This window comes from Podarcis gaigeae (assembly GCF_964106915.1).
Source record: "Podarcis gaigeae genome assembly, chromosome: 5".
Classification (NCBI taxonomy): Eukaryota; Metazoa; Chordata; class Lepidosauria; order Squamata; family Lacertidae; genus Podarcis; species Podarcis gaigeae.
The window spans coordinates 57,521,115-57,543,286 of NC_139681.1; the positions used below are offsets into that span (position 1 = coordinate 57,521,115).

The 22,172-nt window shown below is 46.0% G+C and overlaps 1 protein-coding gene across 4 annotated transcripts in view; it reads left to right on the forward strand.

The window, feature by feature from the left end:
• SEMA4G (semaphorin 4G) overlaps positions 1 to 16,164 on the forward strand; it is a 94,684-nt gene extending 78,520 nt beyond the window's left edge. For all 4 annotated transcript variants that reach the window (XM_083737935.1, XM_083737936.1, XM_083737934.1 and 1 more), the window contains 7 exons: positions 2,328 to 2,497; positions 8,006 to 8,150; positions 8,917 to 9,139; positions 10,062 to 10,177; positions 12,512 to 12,666; positions 14,257 to 14,318; positions 15,025 to 16,164. In XM_083737935.1, coding sequence (XP_083594061.1) covers positions 2,328 to 2,497; positions 8,006 to 8,150; positions 8,917 to 9,139; positions 10,062 to 10,177; positions 12,512 to 12,666; positions 14,257 to 14,318; positions 15,025 to 15,878 — 1,725 coding nt within the window. In that variant the 3' untranslated portion in view covers positions 15,879 to 16,164. The remainder of the gene's footprint in view (positions 1 to 2,327; positions 2,498 to 8,005; positions 8,151 to 8,916; positions 9,140 to 10,061; positions 10,178 to 12,511; positions 12,667 to 14,256; positions 14,319 to 15,024) is intronic.
• The last annotated feature ends 6,008 nt before the right edge of the window (positions 16,165 to 22,172 follow it).

Consider the following 22,172-nt stretch of genomic DNA (forward strand, 5'->3'; position numbering starts at 1 on the left):
TTAAAAGCAGATGTCGGCAAATGTGTCTCTCCCCCCCCTCAAAATACAGCAACCCCAACATGTTTACCCAGAAATAAGCCTCACCAAGTTCAGTGGGACTTAGGATTCCATACGTGCTTGGGATAGAAAACCTAGGTTTCCTGCTCAGCCAGAAAACTTTAGAGTCCCTGACTCTGAACCTGGCCCATCTCACAGGGCTGTTGCAAGGATGTCAAATAGTCCCTTGGGCACTCCTTGGAAAGAGCTATAGCTCCAGTGCAGGGGAAGCTAGCTAGATTTTTCTATCCCAGGTGAAACCTCCAGAGGGGCACCATTGAGGATCTCAGCATGTGTGTTTGTTGTTTGTGTGTGTGTATGTATACACAAATGCACATGGGGAGTGCCAAACTGGGTCTTAAACCCGGGTGAAAGAAAACCTAGTTTTGCCCTTGCCTTGAGGGTGGTGGCAGGCTGGGGGGGAGGGATGCAAATGTGATAAATGAAAAGGGCTAACCAAACCAACTGCAGTATACTGCAAGGACGAGCACTGAATCTCTTCTGCATGTGATGCCAGAGCACAAATAGCTCAGATAGAGGTGATACAGGCTTCTGTCTGTGCTCATGGCAAGGTGCCCTTGGCCCCAGAATGAGCCCTATCACTCTAGTGACTGCGGCAGTTAGCACTGGAGTTGGTGCTCACAAGGTTTTTGAGAGAGAGGCTTGTCAAAGCAGAAGTCCTTCCACTGGTTCTCCTCTGGGTGCTGCCAGCTCTGCCCAGGGCGTTGCAGTGAAACCCACGTTCCCATGGAGGCTATGCTGCCCACCCCCAACCTCTTATGAATGCAAGCCTCGGTGGCTTGAAAGCCAGAGTATTCCAAGTGCATCTAAGTGAGGGCAGGGCAGAGTCAACAAGGCTGCATGGGATCCATCTTTCAGCTGTTCTGACAGATGGTTCTGGGCCCTGGGAGCATCCAGGACTCTGCTTGTGGCTCTGAATTTATGCATCAGTCACCTTGGCTGGTTATACCTCAGTCCTTGTAACCAGGGCAGCAGCAGCAGCAGCAAATTGGAGCAGGCAGGGAGAGAGAGAGAGAGAGAGGAATGGGAGAGTGAGCTTGGCCTCGAGAGATTTAAGGAGCTTGAGATGTGTGCCTGATCACAAGGTTAAGAGGCTATTTGATTACTGCACATAAGTATGTTCCCAGGGAGAAAGCGCTGGGAGGGAGGCAGAAACAAGAGTCAGCAGCAGGATGTTAAAGCTATGTACAATCAAATTGGAAACCAGGTTCTTACGAACAGAAACAAAGCAACAAGGGAGATTAGCGCCAACCGTTTGTGAAAGGGATGTGCGCCATTACACCCAGAGCCCTGTGTCTTTGGCATCAGGTGTTGCTTGTTTTCTCCAGGGCCTGAGGCTTCAGTTGCATCTTGGAAGGAGAACAGTCTTATCCGGAATACACAAGCTCCCTTGGCATTGTGCTCTGATCGCTGGGTTTTGTCACTAGGGGGGGGGAGAGGAGGGGAGGGGTGATCAAGCCTCTCTCAATCCTCCTCCAAACACTGGTCTTGCTGTGTTTGACTCACAGGGAGGCAGAAACACTTGCTTTCAGAAAGATCAGCCCAGATTAGTTACCCTATTATAGCACTGAGAGATGTTCAGGGGGCTCGTTTTACAGTAATTTTGAAAAAGTATTGAGCCTTTCCTAGAGTGAACTAAGTTGTTAATCCTGGTTTGTTAATAGGTGGTTGTTTTCAGACGCTATAAGCAGACCCATGTAGTTCCCAAATGATGTTCATTTAAATGGTTTTGATTTAAATGTTTAGTAGCTGCTGATCTGTTTCAGTAAAGCTCCAACTGAAGATGAGTCAGAGCCATCCTAGAAGATCTTGGTCCCAGCTTGGACCAAAACCAACATTAGTGCAGAACATTCTGTTTATATATAGAATTCCCCTTGTTTATGCCCACAGTTTCCACAGGGGTAGACCTCTTGCAGCAAAACCAACAAAGAGCCTTGAGGCACATCAAAGACAAACACATTTATTATGACATAAGCTTTTGTGGACCTATAGTCCGCTTCATAAAATATATGAAGCCGAACATAGTCCATGAAAACTTGTGCCATAATAAAATAGTTGGTCTTCAAGGAGCCACAAAACTATTGATTGTTCATTTGTGCTTCCCTCCCCCACTGTCCTTGGGCTTTTCATGCATGGTGAAACTGTTCAGATGGGACCTTTCCATTGTATTGGAATCAGAGTTGGCCTTGTGCTTGGCTTTGCCTAACAGATATAAACTGAATTGGGACTTGGCTTTAGCCTCTGCCTCTCTTTCTTTTTCTGCATTCCAGAATGATATTGGTGGCAAGAAGATTCTCCAGAGGAAATGGACATCCTTCATGAAAGCAAGGTTGGCCTGCTATGTTCCTTACTATGAGGTACTGAAGGATGTTTTCAGTCTGGATGGTGGCGACTGGAGGAGCACCGTCTTCTATGCAACATTCACTTTATCAGCACAGTGGTAAGCCAAGCACGCTAACGGCGTGTTGGGTACTCAAGTAACTGTAACCGTTCCGAAAAGATACATGGAGTCCATTGAATTACACAAGTTCCATGTGCTGCCACCAGCAAAAAAGACAAACTAAATGCTAGGGATTATTAGGTAATGGTACAGAACACAGCGCAGGACGTGTCACGGTACCCTTGAGTACTGAATGTGGTTCTCAATCTCCTGCCTGCTGCATTGCAGAACTTGACTTGCAGTATGGTGCAGGACACACACACACACAAAAACAGATAGGCTGTTTAAGCAAGGGAACCTGGCCTTGCACATTTCAGCATTCCAGGGAGCATCTGCATTCACTTGGGCAAATTGGTTCAGTCTCTGTATTCCAAGGCAACAGGTATGGATTCACCCCACTTCAGTGCCTGTTGTGGCACAATCCAAACATATGCCACACTGTTCAAAGCCTCATAAAAGACACCAAAGGAAAGTCAACTTGCACTGAATGGAAAGAATGCTATTGTCAGTTGGTCCTCAGAGTAAAGAGGCTTTCAGCTGCTAAGACTGTGCTGGCTCTGCTAGTACCACCTGCTATATTCTCAGATACCTTTGCCCTCTGCTTCTGAGTGAGGCAGGAGGCTTGCCCCTCTGTTTCCAAGGCTGGCCTGCCTGTGCTTTTAAGCTGGACGGGGTCCACTGATGCTTTCATCCCACCTGAGCTCCAGTCAGTGGTGTGATGGTAGATGGAGGCTTTCAGTTTGGTTGCCAGCAAAATCCTCCTTGCCCTTGTAAGTATTTTGGCACTTGTGACTGATTCAGTTTGCCTGAGCGTTTCTTGCTGAGGGCAAGGAACAGATGGGACACTCTGAGCACTTTGTGAGACAAAAGTCCTATTGGTGAGCATCCGTAGAATAGATTAATAATAGCTGCTTATGCAGGAGGTGGTGTGGGATGAGAAGGGGAGTCAGCTTAGCATTTTGGAAGGGCTCACTTTGGCTTAATTGGGAGCAAGGGCCAAACTGTTCGCCATACGGATTTTAACCACAGCAATAAGCACTGTGCGACTTCACTGTGGACTGAGCCTAGTCTGAAGTCATAGCCAGCCTTTTGCATTTTCCTGTTAGTTTTTAGTGGTAGCATGAATTTTAACAAGTTGTCCTCGGCTAATTAGTAGCTTTGTGCTTGTAACATTTATCAAGTGGAAGGTTCACACTGGCAGCAAGATGGCACCCACTGAGCTACCATCCTCATGAGAGGGTAGCGGAACATCAGAGGCATTTATTAATGAGCACTGGCCGTTACATCTCAAAGGCTATTGAGAACGTACAGGGTATTTTGCATGTGGCCTTTTCGGGGATGTCAGGGGAATGGTTAAAGAGACAGAACTGGGGCAGAAGTGGCAGCTGGTTGTTGTTATTATGTGACGATGAAGGAAAACCAGGGGGCTTTGCAGGGCTGACAGTCTTCCCCACAGAATGACAGGAAATGAGGAAACCTCCAGGATTACACAGGAATATCCTGCTCGTGACAGAAAGTCATTTGACTCATTTGTCACAGAAGCAAAAGCTACCACTTACTCGGAATCTATTCTCTTGATCTGGCTTTGCACTGAAAAGAATTTCAGAGAGCAGAGTGCGTAAAGGAGACCACTGCCAAACCCAGGGAGGAGTGCATAACTAAGAACTCACCATACAGCACAAAGCCCAGCAGGAGAAGCAAGCATTTGCAAGCATCAGCATGAATTAACACTACAGGGATAAAGGAGTCCAGTTGGAGATGGCCCAAAATATTTTGGTGTTTGAGAATGAAGATATAAATGTTGCTACTGTGACAGCAATTTGCTGTTGTTTAATGGTACCTCCAAAATCTGCTGCCTGGGGCAGGTGGACTTCACCCTGTCTAGTGGTGAATCCAGACCCCCCCCCCAAGTCCAGTATCTCTCATGCAGATAGGCCACACAGGTGCAAGGTAACGTTTTCCAAATACTGGCTGGAAGTTCATGGAGGGATAGCAGGAAGACAGACGCAATGATAGCCAGTAAGTGGTAGCAAGGACAGGTGTGATATATATATTGATATATATATATATATTTGCTTTCGTAGATTTTCACGGGTACAGGAATGCAGGTTTTGGTGTCCTCGGGTGTCTTCCCGTGTAAAAGTTGGGGTGTCTAGGCGACGTTTCGACGAGGTCTCACTCGTCATCTTCAGGCTGGTGCTTTCGGCTTCTTGTTACTGGAACAGAGCGGGATCTCAATGTTTGAGTTCCTATAAATACTGTAGAGGGGGTGTGGTGTCTAGCCTCCAATGTTCTGGGCAGAGAGGAAGTTCCCAGGCTAGTGTGCCTTTTCTTCTTTTGTTCCTTAATTACTTGAGAGATACCTTGAGTGATTTCTTGAGTGATATCCTGAGTACCACTTAGGTGGGTCATTAGGTGTGGATTAGTTGCTAAAGTCTTTGTGTCTTGACCTCTTGAACTTTGTGAAGAGTTTTCCTGAGAAGATGGCTGTATTGCACTTAGTTGTGCTTTGGCTTGGCTTCGTGTATAGGGGCGAGCTGTGGTTTTGTGGCTTGTGTCAGCCAGATCTGTGTAGGGATTGCAGGGGGGTGCAGCATCCGGTGCCCAGCCACGTACATTGGACAAACAAACAGACGAATAAATGCACGTATCGCAGAACACAAGAATGCCGTCAAAAAAGAAGAAAAAACTTCCTCTCTTTTCCAACACATGAAAGAAACAGGACACGAAATTAATTTTGCAGATTCCAAATTGCTCTTTAACACGGAACATCACCACAAGAGAATAATCATGGAAGCCATCGAGATAGAGAAACACCCTCACAACATGAACAAGCGTGACGACACATCCCGCTTGCCAGACATCTGGAAATTAGCCCTCCCCACAAAAACTGACACCAGATCCAGAGGCACACAGAACGCCAACACCAATCAACCACACCAGACCCAAACCCAGACCCTCTCCACAGATGAATTACTGACACCATCCAGTAGCCAATCCATGGTGGCACCTCCGGATGCTGCACCCCCCTGCAATCCCTACACAGATCTGGCTGACACAAGCCACAAAACCACAGCTCGCCCCTATACACGAAGCCAAGCCAAAGCACAACTAAGTGCAATACAGCCATCTTCTCAGGAAAACTCTTCACAAAGTTCAAGAGGTCAAGACACAAAGACTTTAGCAACTAATCCACACCTAATGACCCACCTAAGTGGTACTCAGGATATCACTCAAGAAATCACTCAAGGTATCTCTCAAGTAATTAAGGAACAAAAGAAGAAAAGGCACACTAGCCTGGGAACTTCCTCTCTGCCCAGAACATTGGAGGCTAGACACCACACCCCCTCTACAGTATTTATAGGAACTCAAACATTGAGATCCCGCTCTGTTCCAGTAACAAGAAGCCGAAAGCACCAGCCTGAAGATGACGAGTGAGACCTCGTCGAAACGTCGCCTAGACACCCCAACTTTTACACGGGAAGACACCCGAGGACACCAAAACCTGCATATATATATATATATATATATTTCATAAAATGTATACATCACTAGATTATTGAAAGAAAAAAAAATACTCAAAGCGGTTTATAGAGAGAATAAAACAATGCTGGGGATACAGCTGCAAAGAGAGGGCAGGGACCCTGAGAGAGTCTTGTTCAGATACAGAATACCAGGACTGGCTCCAGGTTTTAAAGCCAGAGTGCCAGCTGGCAGGCCCCAGCAGACCTACTCGGCAGTGGCAATGGGGTAGCATGTACCAGGCAGCACCACTGCAATGCAGTGCTGAGCAGCTGGGCCCATAATGATTCAGAGCAGTGCTGCATTGGGGGGCATTGCAGAAAATTTTAAATAGCAGCTCAGATACAGCCTCCCAACAAAGGGGTGGGGGTGGGAGGCATAAGCATAGCTGGGGGAAATTCTGCTGGCGCTCCAGCAGCTGCGCCAGCCTTCTGCATAGGGAACTCAAGTGAGCCACTTCATCTTGGTGCAGGGACTGATTACTCTTCCAAGCTCCGCCTGGCAGCAGAGAGTGAAAGGGATTAAAGGTCCCTGTCACTCGGACCTTTGCACAGTTTATGGCACCAGAGCTTTTGGCTGCCTCAAGCAAAGGTTCTCAGAGGCAAGTGGAGTCTTGGGTAGTGGATGACAGTGCCTTGCTGGCCAGATGCACAGGAGGACAGAACAACTGCGCTTTTAACTGTTGAGTAGAAGAGGGAAATTCAGGAGGTGTAGCTGCTGAAACTCCCTCTTCCATACAACCATTAAACTTACAGGAGCCCCATCCTCTTGTGGATCTGGACACTCCAGATCTATAGTGAGGTATATAAGAACTGTTTGTACCATCAGCTGCTCATGCTTTTTAAAATAACTTGTTCAATTACTTTTAATATAAATGTGTAAAACATTTTAAAACTTTTACATATGCGTGTTTCTCTATATCCACTCCGGTCACCTAGCAGGTACTCACTCTGAATAGCTTCTTTTGTTCTCCCTTACCAAAGGCTGCTAGTCTGGCTCCACTGACATTCTGCCAAAACAGAGTGGGGGTCAGCAACCTTTTTCAGCAGTGGGCAGGTCCACTGTCCCTCAGACCATGTGGTGGGCCAGACTATATTTTGAAAAAATATATATATGAATGAATTCCTATGCCCCACAAATAACCCAGAGATGCATTTTAAATAAAAGCACACATTCTGCTCATATAAAAACACGCTGATTCCCAGACCGTCCGCGGGCCGGATTGAGAAGGCGATTGGGCCGCATCCAGCCCACGGGCCTTAGGTTGTCTACCCCTGCATTAGAAAGTTCTAGGTATAGTCCCTATAAAGTGGCAGTGCCTGGGCAGCCAACTGCTTGAGAAAAAGGTTGCTAGAATGCTGCCTTACTGGTAGAAACAACTGCTGCTAACTGCTAGACTTAAGAACCCTGTAGTCATGACCTAACTCTCCACAGCCAAGATAGATTTTGCAGCTGATCTTGTGGCCTTTTTTTTTTTAAGTCTACTGCCTGTCCCTGAAACAAGAAATGTTTTCTGCAGAGAAGGGCAGGCATGCTTCATTCACGGGCCAGGTTTTATCCAATCTTAGGCTCTATCTAATCCGTTTATCTGGAATGGGAGAATAGTTTTCCTGTAAGTCAAGTGTGCTGGTGACGATACCCAGGATTTATCGCATTCTCCTCCAACATGCAGTGTCATAGACTTTGTTGAGCCATCTGGGTTTAGTTCATGAAACCTGTTCCCTATTGGTCAAACCAGATGATCTTCAGATTCCTTGTGGCCCTATAGTGCTACAAGGATCGTTTTATGTTGAGGGTGGGGAGCATGTGGCTCTCCCATCATTTCTGCCCACTGACCATGCTGCTTGGGGCTGATGGGAGTTAAAGAGTACAGCAATATCTGGAGCACCACAGGTTTCCCATGCCTGGTTTCTGTGAACCCAGAGGAATTAGCAAGAAGTGGAAGGCTCTGGTCCTGTGCTATGACCATGTCACCATGCCTTTCAGGAGGAGCATAGAGGTGTCTGCCATCTGCCGGTACAACATCTCTGAAGTGCGGGCAGCCTTCGAAGGGACTTACATGGAATACCAGGACTCCTCCCGCAAGTGGTCCCAGTACACCGGGGAGGTGCCAGTGCCCCGGCCAGGATCAGTAAGTTACTTACCCAACTTAATAGCCCTTAAACATCATTGATAATATTCTATTTAAGTCAGTTCGGAATAATGGCTGGCTTTTAGTTTTTGAACCTGAGTTTTGTTGGGTTGGTGCTGGAGGTTTTAATCAGTGTCAGACTTTATGGCTGGATTTTATCTACTGCTGTGTTGGTTTTTCTGATTTATAGTTTTGCTGTTCATTTTAATTTTATTTATTTGTCTGGCTGCATGTCACCTAGAGAACAGTTTTTTATTAGGTGACTCATGCACAGAATAGCATAAATAAATAAATAATATCTTACTTTGCCTCTTGTCTCAGATAAAGGAGGCGGGAGGCACTCTCTTCCACCCAAGGAACACAAGAGTGCTCATAACTAAAATAGACTAATATGCACCATTTCATACTGAGGGTGAAGGTTGAGGGCTCCCCTACCCCCAAAAAATCCATACCAGCAGAAAAGTAGATGCTCCAATTAGGCTTTTCACAGGCATTCTAGGTTTGAGTTGCATGTAGGGTTGTGTTCAGTCTCTTACCTGCAGATTGAAATACAACAAGCCTGTCAACTGGTGTATCAGAAGGGGTATTTGTTTATATGCTTTAGCTGTTAGAGCAGGGGTGGAGAACCTGTGGTCCTCCAGCTGTTGTTGGACCCCAGCTTCCATCAGTCTCAGCTAGCATGGCCAAAGGTCAAGGATAATGGGAGCTGAAGACCAGAAGCATCTTGAAGCTAGGTGTGCAAATAACACCCATTTCTCCTCTGCAGTGCATCACCAGTCGGGCTCGCAAGAATGGCTACAACACCTCCCAGGACCTGCCCAATGGTGTGCTGGATTTTATCAAGCTCCATCCACTGATGCATGAAGAGGTGAAGCCTGCGGATGGAGTCCCCCTGTTGGTGAAGAAAAATGCGGTTTATACCCAAGTAGCTGTAGACAGAGTCGGAGCCCTGGATGGGCGAGTGTATGACATGCTCTTCTTGGGAACGGGTAGGTGTGTTTGCATTCCCCGTGCATATCTAAGTGTCTGTGTGTCCTCATCTGTTAGGACAGAACACACATCTAGGGAGGTTACTTGTTGTTCTCACCCCTCTCAACCTTGTATCGGAATGTAGAGGAGACAAAGAGTGCAACCCTATTATGCTTTCTAAGCCTTCCAAACCTGTGTAGCTGAATCTGTGGTGTTTTTTTTAAATGAGAAACAGTTGGGGTTTCTGTATGCTGCAGAGCTTCCCTTTTCCTAAGCTGTTCCAGTGCCACTCAGTTCTAATTGACAGCTGCAAACAGACATACCTGTAAACAGGTATGGTTGCTTTCCTCCCCCCCCCCCCCCAGGTCATCCTTGCTTTTTCTGGCTTTTGCTCTTCAAAGGACACAGAGAATCAAAGGTTGATTATCTGTTCTTCTTTGCCCCTTTTCCGTCACTTAGGCAGGCTTTGTGGGTTTTTGTCTCTCTCAAACATAAAAGGTTATATTCCTCTTAAGTTCTACTCCAAGTGATGCTTTTTTGATGACAAAACCCCAGCATCAAATCAGTTCTGGAAAATTGCTCTGAGAAAGGGAGTGATGGTTTCATGATTGCCAGTGAAGTTCCACTATAGAACTTGGGCAGTTACAACTTTGTGCCTGTTTAGAATTCAGTTGAACTCCTCTCAGAACTACAAATCCCATTATTCTGGGGAGAGGAAAAGAACAGGAAAAGAAGTGACAAAACTGTTGTCCTGCAGCATAGACTGGCTCTACAGTGTTCAGGCACACTTAGGCTTCTTGTAAATCTGGAAGTAGACAGATCCTCTCACTTGCCACCCAGACCCTACACAGGGCTAGCACCTTGAATTTTGCCTGCATGACTGATGTCAAGAATGAGACTGTGTTCGAAATTGCCTTTTTAATGTTTACTCCCCTTTAACAGGTAATGGCTGGATTCACAAGGCTGTGGTCATTGGTTCCATGGTCCACATCATCGAGGAGATCCAGGTCTTCAAAGCCCCCCAGCCTGTGGAGAACCTTGTCATCTCTAAAAAGCAGGTACATGTGGCTTCAGACCCCACCCAAATGCTCTTGGTGAAGGCACACATGCACTGTGAAAAAGCAAAGCACCAACAAGGGTGCAGTAAACAAATGTTGGGAACAGGCCTATGTCAGCTGGAGAACCAATTCAGGATAGTCTGGACTTCATTGCTAACCTATGTCCTGCACACTTCTCTCTACCAAAGTTGTAAGATAGTCACCTTTTTTTCATACCACTGTAACAGGAAAGAACTATCCATATTAGCAAACGCTCTGTCAAGGTGTGGTTCCCCTTTACACCTTTCACCTTGGAAGGAAAAAGAATCATAAGCTTGTGGAACGTGGGTGGTGTTTTTCTTATGTATTCTGATTCTGTGCAGTCTCTGCCAATAGGCAGCCCTCAATAAAACTGTGCCTTGAGGGTGTTTATTTGGCTTTGCCTGTAGCTAAGGTGGTTCCCACCCAGTGTCCAAAGGCCCTGTCATGCGCTGTCCTGCCTCGTTAGAGCCCTTTGCTCAGCAGTCTGGAGCTTGTTCCTCCACATTCCTTGCAAAGCTGCACAAGTTTAAAAGCTTCCCTTTCCAGCTCCCAGGAAGGACTGCCATTTTTTGTGACTTAACAGATTCAATTCTGTATGCATAATTTGCATGCCGCCTTTTCACCATCCAAACCATGCTCAAGGCGGCTTATGACATAAATTCAGCATAACGAAAGAAGTCATAAATAAACAAAACATCAAAAAATACACAACCAAGCTGAACAATTTCCACATAAATCACAAGGTCTAAAATAAAGATACACAAAAATCAACAGCAACAACCCCCCCCCCCAGCAACAAAACACCCCAGCCCAAGAGTCTGTTCAGCAGCCTCAACTGATCCAGACCCCACCCTCACAGGCCAGGTGGGAAAAGGCTTGCAAGGCAGGGAGCAGGTCTTCCAGCCAATATGCTTTGTGACTCTATGATGACAAGCAGGAGGGGGGAAAATCACTAGATTAGAACCTCCATCCTAGCAAATGCTGCATCTGTTGAATTCTTCAGTTCCCGTCAGGCAAAACAGCAGCAGCCCTATTTGTAGCTCAGTCCCTAGTTCCTTTCTCAGTGTGACAGTGAAGGTTTATGCCTCCCTGGTACAGCTGTCAGGGGAACTTGTGTGATGTACTGCAGGTGGGATGATATTTTAGTACTATAATATGTGCAGTCATGTGTGGTTCTGCAGGCTCCTCTGGATCTTGTTAAGACTACAATTCCCATCATCCTTGACCACTGACCGTGTGCTGGGGGTCACAGGAGTTGCAGTGCAGCTACATATGGAGGGTACCACATGGGCTAACACCCTTCCTGCTTTCTCTTTGGGCTCTTTTTCTAGGACTGCCACTTTTTTGTTTTTTACTGGCTCTGCCCCAGTTCCTTGCATTAACCATCAGCCAGACATGCAAATATTTAGTTGGTTGTGTTTTTCCTGGCTTGGAGATAAAAAGGGTGGAGAAAGCTTAGCCAGGCAAACGCCTGCATGTCATGCTGCTGTTAAAGGGAAATAATGTAGATGGGACTCAAGGAGGGACTTTTCCTGGCCTTTGTTCTTTCTCTTTCATTTCAAGCATCTCCCTCCGAGCGGTCAGCGGGGAATGCAACTCTGCCCTCAGACTTTTTTTGATGTTAGGGTGGCTTTGGAGAGGCAGCAAATCTACGCACCAGGTGATGAACACGTACAGCAGTAGGATAGCCTTGAGCTGGGAAGGATAAATGGCTGCAGGGTGACCCCAGTGACTTACTCTGGTTCCCTGCTTCCCTCTGCTGGTCAAACACTGGTGCTGAAGCTACCTGTTACCAACACATGATATTGAATGTACCAGCTATAGCTGAGCCCAGCTTCTATAAAAATCCTGGCTTCCAGTTCTGCCTTTTAAGTCATTCCAAGGTATGGTCTGAAAGCCACCACTTTGCTGAAGTGAAGCAGGTCTAGTCAGCACCTGGAAGAGTGGCTACCTGGGAACAATGTATTTGCCACCTTAGGTTCCATGGCAGAAGAAAGGCAAGATATGAATGTAAGAAAAATAATACCGTGTTTTTCCGTGTATAAGATGCCCCCATGTATAAAACACTCCCTATTTTAGGGAACTCCAAATTAAGATAACACCCCTCAGCACTACCCATGTATAAGACGAGCCCCAATTTTAAACCTCATTTTTTGGTTAAAAAACATAGTCTTCTACATGGAAAAATACAGTAATTAACCTGGGCCTTGAAGCATTGCACCTTACATTGCCTTTCAACAGTTAATTGGATGTTTCAGTTCCCTGCCTTTGCATCTCTGCTGAGTGCATGTCCTGTTTTTCCTCTCTTTGCAGAGGAGTCTGTATGTGGGGGCTCAGAGTGGAATTCTGCAGTTACCATTTTCCTCCTGCAAGCGCTATGTCTCCTGCTTTGATTGTATTCTGGCCCGAGACCCATACTGTGGCTGGGATGGCGAGACCTGCAGAGAAGTAGCCGAGATGCTGGACAGGTAATTGAAAACTGACTACAAAGACCTGGAAGTTTATATAACACTGTGTACCTGTTACAGTAGTACCTTGGGTTAAGAACGTAATTCTTTCTGGAGGTCTGTTCTTAACCTGAAACTGTTCTTAACCTGAGGTACCAGTTTAGCTAATGGAGCCTCTCACTGCTGCCGCGCTGCCGGAGCATGATTTCTGTTCTCATCCTGAAGCAAAGTTCTTAATCTGAGGTACTATTTCTGGGTTAGCAGAGTCTGTAACCTGAAGCGTCTGTAACCTGAGATACCACTGTACTTGCATGTGGAGTATACTTGTGCACAAACTGGAGCAGGGCGATACTTTTGAACCTACCCTGTTCATTCCTCAAATGCTGGATATTTGGTTGTTGTTTTTAAACAACTTCCCATTGGGTGTGTTTGTCCGACTAAGGCAGCCAATATGTGAGCTCCTGCTGGAACTCCACATGACTGGGACACCAAGTTGCCTGGATGTCCCAGTCAGGCAGATGCCCTGCAGGCAAGGAGGAGCTCATACACTGACCATGCTCAATGCAGCTATTGAAGAAAAGAAGACTTGAGGTGGGTTAAACATGTGCTCCCCACTCTGGTCTGTACTCAGGCATGTCCTACATATGAGTAATGCATGCATACAGCTTGCATCCAAGACCAATGTTCGCCAATACTTGGTGAAGCCAGGGCTCTGTTAAGGCACCACTAATGTGCTTCTGCATTGAGACCTATCCTACATTGAGGTTTATTGGATCAATGGAGTATTAGTTTGTGCTTGTTTGAGACTTAACAACATTCCTTCACTCTATCCCTCCCTATTGAAAGTGGACATTTGACAGGACACCCCTGTTACTTGGATTTAAACATATCAGGGCATCTCTCTGTCTCAAACAAAACGGGTTAGGTTTAGTGGGTTCTGATTTTGCAGGATATCTAAGAAGCTGTAGTCAGCGGTCAGTAATAAGAATATATTTCATAAAATTTACATGCTTTACAGCAATGAAAGTTTTGAGTGTGTGCATGCTAAAATATAAATCCATTACAAGAATCACAGCATAAATGTATAGATAGGGCAGGTAGCTAAATCCTATAGGTTGCTAAAGCCCATAGGAACTCACTGAAAGCCTATTTAAATAAACAAGCTTTACATTGTGTGTGTGTCCCCACCCACCCCCTGCAAGCGTGGACTCAGATTGGGTCTTCCTTAGTAATACCTTCTCTTTAAGGCCTGGACTACAGCTGAGCAGCCTTAGCTCCATACTCTAATTAAAGGGATCACGCTGAAGACCTCTGTATTTTGTCGCTGGAATTGTCTGCTGGCTGTGCACGTGCCCTTGTGTGAGGTGACATATGCAGGTGACTCGGGAGGTTTCAGCAAAGCCTGCAGTTTGTGTATTAGATATTATGCAGCTGTGCATATTGGGGTGCTTATGCTGGGGAGGCGTGCCTGCTGGAGCATGTAAGATTCTGCCCACAAGTGTATTAATACCCACAAATTTCATCAGGTATGTGCTGCATGCCGGTGAGATTGAGTATTTTTGTGCTGCTGCCTTTTCCCAGCTGATCAAGGTTTTGCTTATATTGGCTTAGGAGTCTGCTGATCCAGGACATTGTGCATGGCAATGTGGGCTGCTCGAACGACTCTGCCCAGGGTAAGATTCTGATACTGCCCCTTCTGGAAGCCAATGGAGCCTTGCCTCTGCTACCTTGGTCCGGTGCTCTGGGTTGAGAGAATGGATAATGATTCCTTCCTAAAGGGAATTGTTCATCTGTTTCCAACCTTTGCTTGCAATAGGAGCAAGCTTCCCTTCTTCCCACCCAGATTCAAAGTTTGTTTTCCTTAATTAATAGAGTATTTCCAGCACAGGGTTATGTAAAACAACAACAGAAAAACTAGAAGATTATGGACACAAAGTAGTGCAAATTAAGTAGGACAACATACATTTCTTTGCATTGTGGGCTTTTGTTTTATCAAAATTATTCTTTCACTCATTGTTTTCGCAGTAGGGTGGAGTAAGGGAATGGGGGAAGAGAGAGCCATGAATGAGGGATGTTTTTTGGGACAGTTCTGAATACTAACCACTCACTATAGGGCTGTGCCTATCCCAACTAAGGGATCTAAGCGTTTTAGAGCCTGGCCTCAGATTCCCTTTATTATCTGTACTTAAAGGAGCGCTTTCGCTTTTAAAAATAAAACAACCCTCCCCAAACCCTTTGGGTGTCCCATCCCCCTCAGCTGGAGAGCCCAGAGTGCCTCTTCCAGAGTATTAACTGGCACTCCAGTCTGACACCTGAATTGTTGCGGCTCAGGTAGGGCAGCAATTTGGTGCTTACTACGTGTGTTTGTGTCTCCTGCAGCCACACCCATGCAGAAGAACCGGACAGTGCTGTGTGGTGATGACGTACTCCTGCCTTGCGAGCAGATGTCCAACCTGGCCCGGGCGACCTGGCTGGTGAACGGCACCAAAGTGCTGGCGGAGGACGGACAGGACCGCTTCCGCCTCGGGGTGGACGGGCTGCTGGTGACGGACACCCAGCCGGAGCACAGCGGGGAATACCGCTGCTACGCGGAGGAGAACGGCCTCCAGGCCCTGGTGGCTGCTTACACCCTGAATGTGCTCCCTGAGCAGCGAGTGCCACAGCAGGCATCCACCGTGTCGCACCCGTACTGGCACGCCGCCAGTGCCACTTACGGGGACGTGAGGTTCATCTACATTGCCGTCATCACGCTGCTGGGGGGGCTGTGCCTGGTGCTTAGTGTCGTGCTGCTCTATGTCTCCTGCCTGCAGAAGCGGAGGGGCAAGTACAGCCTAGGGGTCCCCCAGGCACCCAGCGTGGAGCTGCAGACGGTCTCTTCCAATTGCCTGGGCAAAGGAGGGGAGGACGACGAGGAGGAGGACCCGGGCACCTACCTGGACGGCTGCCTGCAAATCATCCCCGGGGAAGCCCCCACCGTGCCATCGCCCTCCAAGGAAACGCTCCCCATCCCACCGCCACCCCCTCCTCCGCTCCCTGCCGAGTTCACCAACGGCATCACCACTTTGCCCAGCATGCTGCGCAAGATGAACGGGAACAGCTACATGCTCCTGCGGCAGAATGAGGAGCCGTGCACCTCTCCGCTCTACAACTCCTTCACAGAGGAGCTGAGCAAGATCCTGGAGAAGCGGAAACACACGCAGCTGGTAGAAAAGCTGGACGAGAGCTCCGTGTAGGGCAGGGTGGAGGGCACAGGGAGCCCACTTTGCTGTGAACTAAACCCCCTAACTGCCCTCTGTGATTCCTCCTCCCCAGCCCAGCAAAGAAACAGTGTTACGACTCAGCAACTACCTCCGGCCGGCCCTCCGGAGCAGCCACAGGCTCCATGCTCATTTCCTTCTCTCTCTCTCTTTTTGGTTGTTGTTTTTTCCGTTGGCGTTGATGGTTTGTTTTCCAATTGCTGTAAAATAAGATCTTATTTAAATGGAATTATATTTATATATAAAAACAATGATCGATAAACAGAGCCACAGCGATCTGTTGGGTTTGTCTGGGTGGGGTATATCGGAATGTGCCCTTGGCTTGTGTGGGGAATGATGCTGTCGGGCTGGACAGAGGGGTGGTTAGAGGGTGGTTTCCTACCAATAGTTTCAACAGCCAGAAGGGCATCAGCAGTCATAATGAGGGGACAAGAAGTGCAGCTGCCATTTCAAGAGGTAGGTAACAAAACTTCTTTGTTACACCCGAATTATGTCAAATTCAAATCACGTTTCAAATACATCTATATAAATAGAATTAAGGGTATTTTTTTCTGAGCATCAAAATCAAAATCAAATCTAATCAAATCTGAGCATCAGATATAAATGATGGCTATTGGTTAATCCTTCAGAGTTTGGGTTTTACTTAGATGACATTAGGAGATGCTTTCAGTTCCTTTGGGGGTTTTTGGGGCACAATCACAGTCTACAACTTGCTAGTGTTGGCCCATAGCAAATGGTCTCTCTCCTATGGTATTAGAGGGGCTAGGCAGCTGAATGGAGAAACCTTAGTATATCACAACTAATAGCTTCTTTAAAAACAAATTAAACTATGGCTTACAGCCCATGAGCTTTTGAATGACACCTTGCTGGTGCAAAATAACTGAGCTGTTTCATCCAAACTTTGCTGTTTGCTTATGTGAACCTGCAGGAAAACAGTGCCCTCTGCTGAAGTTGAATTGCAATTTGTCCATACTCTCTCCTGTGGGTGAGAGGACAGGTTTCAGTACAACCTTAATAGTCTTTAGAAAGTTTAGTCTTGCCTTCTCCAATGTACAAGAATAGTTGTTTTGCTCCTGGTCTGAACTAGCACGAGTTTCTTGCTAAATCTAGATCATGGTTTCTCCCATCTGAAATTATTATTGCTTTGTCAAACTGGAGTAAGGGGTAAGAGTGACATCCCCTAATACAGTGGTACCTCAGTTTTCAAATGTCTCCATTGACGAACATTTTAGTTTACGAACACCATAAACCTGGAAGTAAATGCTTCGGTTTTTGAACACTCCTCAGAAGTCGAACATGCCACGTGGCGTCCGCTGAGTGCAAGATCTGGAGGCCTAGCTGTTGGAAACCACACCTTGGTTTTCAAACATTTCAGAGGTCGAACTGTTTGGAATGGATTACGTTCAAAAACCGAGGTACCACTGTATTCACTGGTGTCTGCGTGACCTGTGGGTGAGAAATGACAGGGAAGCAGGAGTAGAATCTCTTAGCCCAATCCATCTGCAATACAGGGTAAAAAAAACACTAGTCTACATACCACAGAGTTTAGTCTTGTAAGGATACATTTGTGGTGCACTTAAGGAAGTTTTTGTCATCGTTTCTCATGATCTACTATGAGCCTTTAGGAAATCTAATTTATGTGTCATTCACATAGCATTGATACTGGAGACCTCAATGTAAATATATCATGCATTTCAGGCCAGGAGGGAGAGTGCCACAGGCTGCAATGTCATTTATGACATCTGACACAGCCTTGCTTTCAACCCAATGGACGCTTAACACAGTTGCTGCTCTTCTCTACCTTGGGTTCTATCATAGAATTATAGTTGGAAGGGACCTTGAGGGTCATCTAGTCCAACCCCCTGCAATGCAGGAATCTATGATAAGGTTTTCATTTACATATCTGATGGGATTGGGGGAAACTCTCCACCTTCAACCCTCAGAGTTGCCCTTTCCCAGCTCTGTAGTATCCTTTTTGGTGAGACATGCAAATTATACACAATATTCTAAATACGTGCACACTACTGTTTTGTGCTAAGGGCATTAAGATACTTTTATTTTCAGTTGGGTCTGGGAGGCCCAGCATCTGGCGGCACCAGGCTGGGAAAAGCTGTTTTTACACTTGTACATTGACCCTCTTTTTACTGTTTTGATGACAAATCACACCCTTTTTAGAGAGATCCCTTGCAGGGCTCTTTGCAATCTACTTGGGTTTTCACCACTCCAAATAACCTGATGTCATTTGCAAACTGCGGGGTACTGAAAAAGCCATCTGGTGATTATTAGGAAGGCTTCAAGAGCATTTTCAACGCACTCAGATTATACAAGTACAGAAATTTATGAGTGAAAGTTTCAGCATCTTCAGAAACTGCTTTAGTTTTAATAAAAGCAAGTTTCTAGTCTTTGTGACTGCTAATTACATTAATGTTTTTCACACAATACAAAGCTACAGTTTGGTACACACTTCTTCTACACCTTCATTACTTAACCCGAGCATGAGATTTTTAATAGTTATAGTCAAAACATCCAATACAAAGAATCTCTCCTAATAATGGTCTTCTCTCCAATCAAAAGAAACCAAACCACATGCAAGACAGAAGACAAGCATAGGGACAATCCCCTTGATATAGTAAGGCTTGTATACAATGCTTCTTGTATGGAGTTCTGCTCATGCAGTGGGATGTCCCCTTCCTATCTCTGCACGCCCTCAAAATCCAAGGTGGTCTTCCAACCCTCTGGGGGCAGATTCTGAGCATGGGGCAGGGGACAAGGGCTGCTGGGGAATAGAAAATTCCATTGTGCAAGCACCAGCCTGTTGACAGTAGCAAACGGCATTAAAACAAGGCTCAAACAGGAGAAGGAAGCAAGCCAGGAATTTATTGATCACTGGGACAATACACCAGACAGATTAGGAGGTTGCTGTTCAGAATCTTGAATACTAATGTAATCCTGGAAATAAGTCCCATTGAATAATAATAATAATAATAATAATTTATTATTTATACCCCGCCCATCTGGCTGGGCCTCCCCAGCCACTCTGGGCGGCTTCCATAAAAACAAAAAATACAGTAAAATATCACGTTAAAAACTTCCCTGAACAGGGCTGCCTTCAGATGTCTTCTGAATGTAAGGTAGTTGTTTATCGCTTTGACATCTGCTGGAAGGGCGTTCCACAGGGTGGGCGCCACTACCGAGAAGGCCCTCTGCCTGGTTCCCTGTAGCTTCGCTTCTCGCAATGAGGGAACCGCCAGAAGGCCCTCGGCGGTGGACCTCAGCGTCCGGGCAGAATGATGGGGGTGGAGACGCTCCTTCAGGTATAATGGACCGAGGCCGTTTAGGGCTTTGAAGAGTGTAGGACTACCTGATAAGTAAACCTGCATACGGAACGTGCATATGTGTGTGTGTGTGTGTACTGCCCTTCACCCAAAGGTCACAGGGTGGTTCACAACATAAAAAATATGCAAGCTGTATCTACTAGTGTAATGTAACAGAAATGGAAATCCAGGAGTTATTTTCATCCCTTTCAATCAGTTTCTTTTTGCTGCTACAGTGGTGCCTCGCAAGACGAAAAGAATCCGTTCCGCGATTCTCTTCGTCTAGCAGTTTTTTCGTCTTGCGAAGCAAGCCCATTGACAGCTTAGCGGATTAGCGCTACAGCGGTCTAGCGGCTTCTAGCGATCAGCTGTTAAGCGGCTTATCAGTGGATCAGCTGTTAAGCGGATTAGCGGCTTAGGGAAAGGGGGGGGAGCGAAAAAAACCCGCGGGGACTTGCAAGATTTTTTCGTCTTGCGAAGCAACCCCATAGGGAAATTCATTTTGCGAAGCACCTCCAAAACGGAAAACCCTTTCGTCTAGCGGGTTTTCCGTCTTGCGATGCGTTCGTCTTGCGGGGCACCACTGTAGTTCAGAGTCCTGCCACTGCCATGCATCTTATGAAGACTGAAAACATGGCATATGAAGAATCTAGGTTGGGTTCAATCTTGCGCTCAGTGGAATTCTACTTCCACTGGAGAAAGCAGGTGGGGAGGCAGTTTTTACTAACTGCCTTCTCCCTGCGCCCTCTCTCATAATCTGTTCTAGAGGGTTGAGGGATCCCCCCAGAACAGCATGGGAAACTGCACTAGGGGATGCTCCACTGGATCCAAATTTCTTCCATTAATAGAAGACATTCATGGAAGGGAATGTCTAGAACCAACCCATTAAGTGCAAAAAGAATTTGTTCTTACAAAACAACATTCCTGGTCGGCCTACATGCTGCTCTGTCTGCTTCTTGCCCTAGCTTTCTCGTTAACTGCAGCTCATGCCAAACTGAAAGCACTTTCCTGCTCCAATCTCCACTCCTGTTAATGAAACGTAAGTACTTCTCAAAAGACATTTTAAGTTCTTGTTTAAAGCATTTAAGAGCCCAGCTCAAACCTCCTGATTGATACACAGTTTAACAGAAATGTAAAATTCAAACTGATCAGAATGCCATAAAAGGAATTTTTACTCAAAGTCTTAAGATTTGTTGGACTGGCGTTCCTGAAATAGAAGTATCACTTGCTGGCATGTTACAAAAGTCCACAATGTCCCTGGGAAGCAAAAGTTAGATGCTGGTTGCTTCCTCCCCTTGCTAATCAAAGAAGCGTTATATCCTTCCCATCGCTGCACAACCTGGTGAAGCTGAAAATGCCAAGACACCTTGAACTGTTGCAAAAGGCCCATACTTTGCAGGCAAACTGCAAAGGGAATGTAAACAAAGGCAGCACATGCCCAAAATTATGCCCTGGCCGTACGTAGGGCCATATTACACGCTAGTTTAATATACTGAGCTGAAGTGATGGCAAACTCTTCTTTTTAGTGGTATGGCCTTTATGGAAGCCAGGTCATAGCTCTACGACAAATCAAATGCTTTGTGTGTAGGGAAACTCGAATTCAATCCTCATCACCTCCAGTTGGATTGGGGGTAGAAGGGCCGGAAAATACCTCTGCCTGGGATTCTCAAAAGCCCCTGGCAATCACAATAGGCAGAACTTGGCTAGACAGAGCAAGGACCTAACTCAGTTTAAGGCAGCTTCATATTCTTACCCTTATACCAAGGTAAAAATCCCATTTCATGTATGTAGTTTCTTCTGCCAAGACTCTGGCGCATGTTGATAATCTATGACAAAATCTCTGAAAGGAACCAGATGAGAACTTGCTTCTGCCAAGCTGCCGGATGCTTTTTTTCTTTTGCTGCCAACATTGCTAATTAATTGATTCAGTTTCCCCAGTGCTTTCCATTAAGAGATGGCAGGGGTTTTACAAGGAGGAAGGGTTCTCTTTAATTTATATTTAATAGAAGGGAGGAGAGATGGGGCAACTTGTATAAAGGCAATGGAAAACAGCCACTCAATGTAGACAATGGTATGTAGACTTGTTTAGAGAAAAGTTCCAGCTGATTTCTACTTGCCTGAATTCTCTCTCTCTCTGTGTGTCTGTTTTCGGAATGGTTTGGAAACCAGGTATGAGAATTTCAACTCCAATATCCTAGCGAAACTGCAGCTCAGTGCTAAATGATGTTTGATTTCTAGCATCTCCAAATAAGATGATATCTGGCACTACATCTGAACAACAACAAAAAAGACCTCTAGCCCAGACTCTTATGAAATTCCAGTGAACAGGGAAATTGTTATACATTTGCTAATTCAAAGGAAGGGTGGATAACTCGTTTCTTTCTGTGCTGGCCAATGAAGTTTGGTAGTGTTCCCACAGGATGAATGTCAAAGGTAACACTACTTCATCACAAATTAATCCTTTCTGTACTGTATGCACAGGAAACACTCTTTCCAGCAGAACAGTACATGACTCTCCTTTTAAAGTTGTGTAGATGCTACCTCTGAAGGCATGAGGAGCCAAACCTTACTATGTTGCACCAAGGAAAGCCAGCAGAGTAGGGAATCAACACCTCTATCATCTTGCCTCCTTCCATCTGGAGCAGCCAAGGGCAAGGTACTCAGACTTGCTGAGCAACTCAGCACCATCCTCTACAGGGTATGTAGAGGCAGGAGGGAAGGTTGAACAAATGGAAGCACCACCTTCAAAGACCCCTTCAGACCTTCACTCACTGAGCTCAAAAACCTCAAGAGGACTTCTAGGCATGTTCAGCTGAGCATTGCTAGAAACCTCCCCAAGATCAAAAATCCTAACAAGGCAGGGTCCCTGTTTCTGTAAAATCTTTTATAACTGGAATCAGAAGCCCTCTCCAGACCTTTGTACTAAACATGCAGAAGTCAGGGGGAGGAAGGAAAG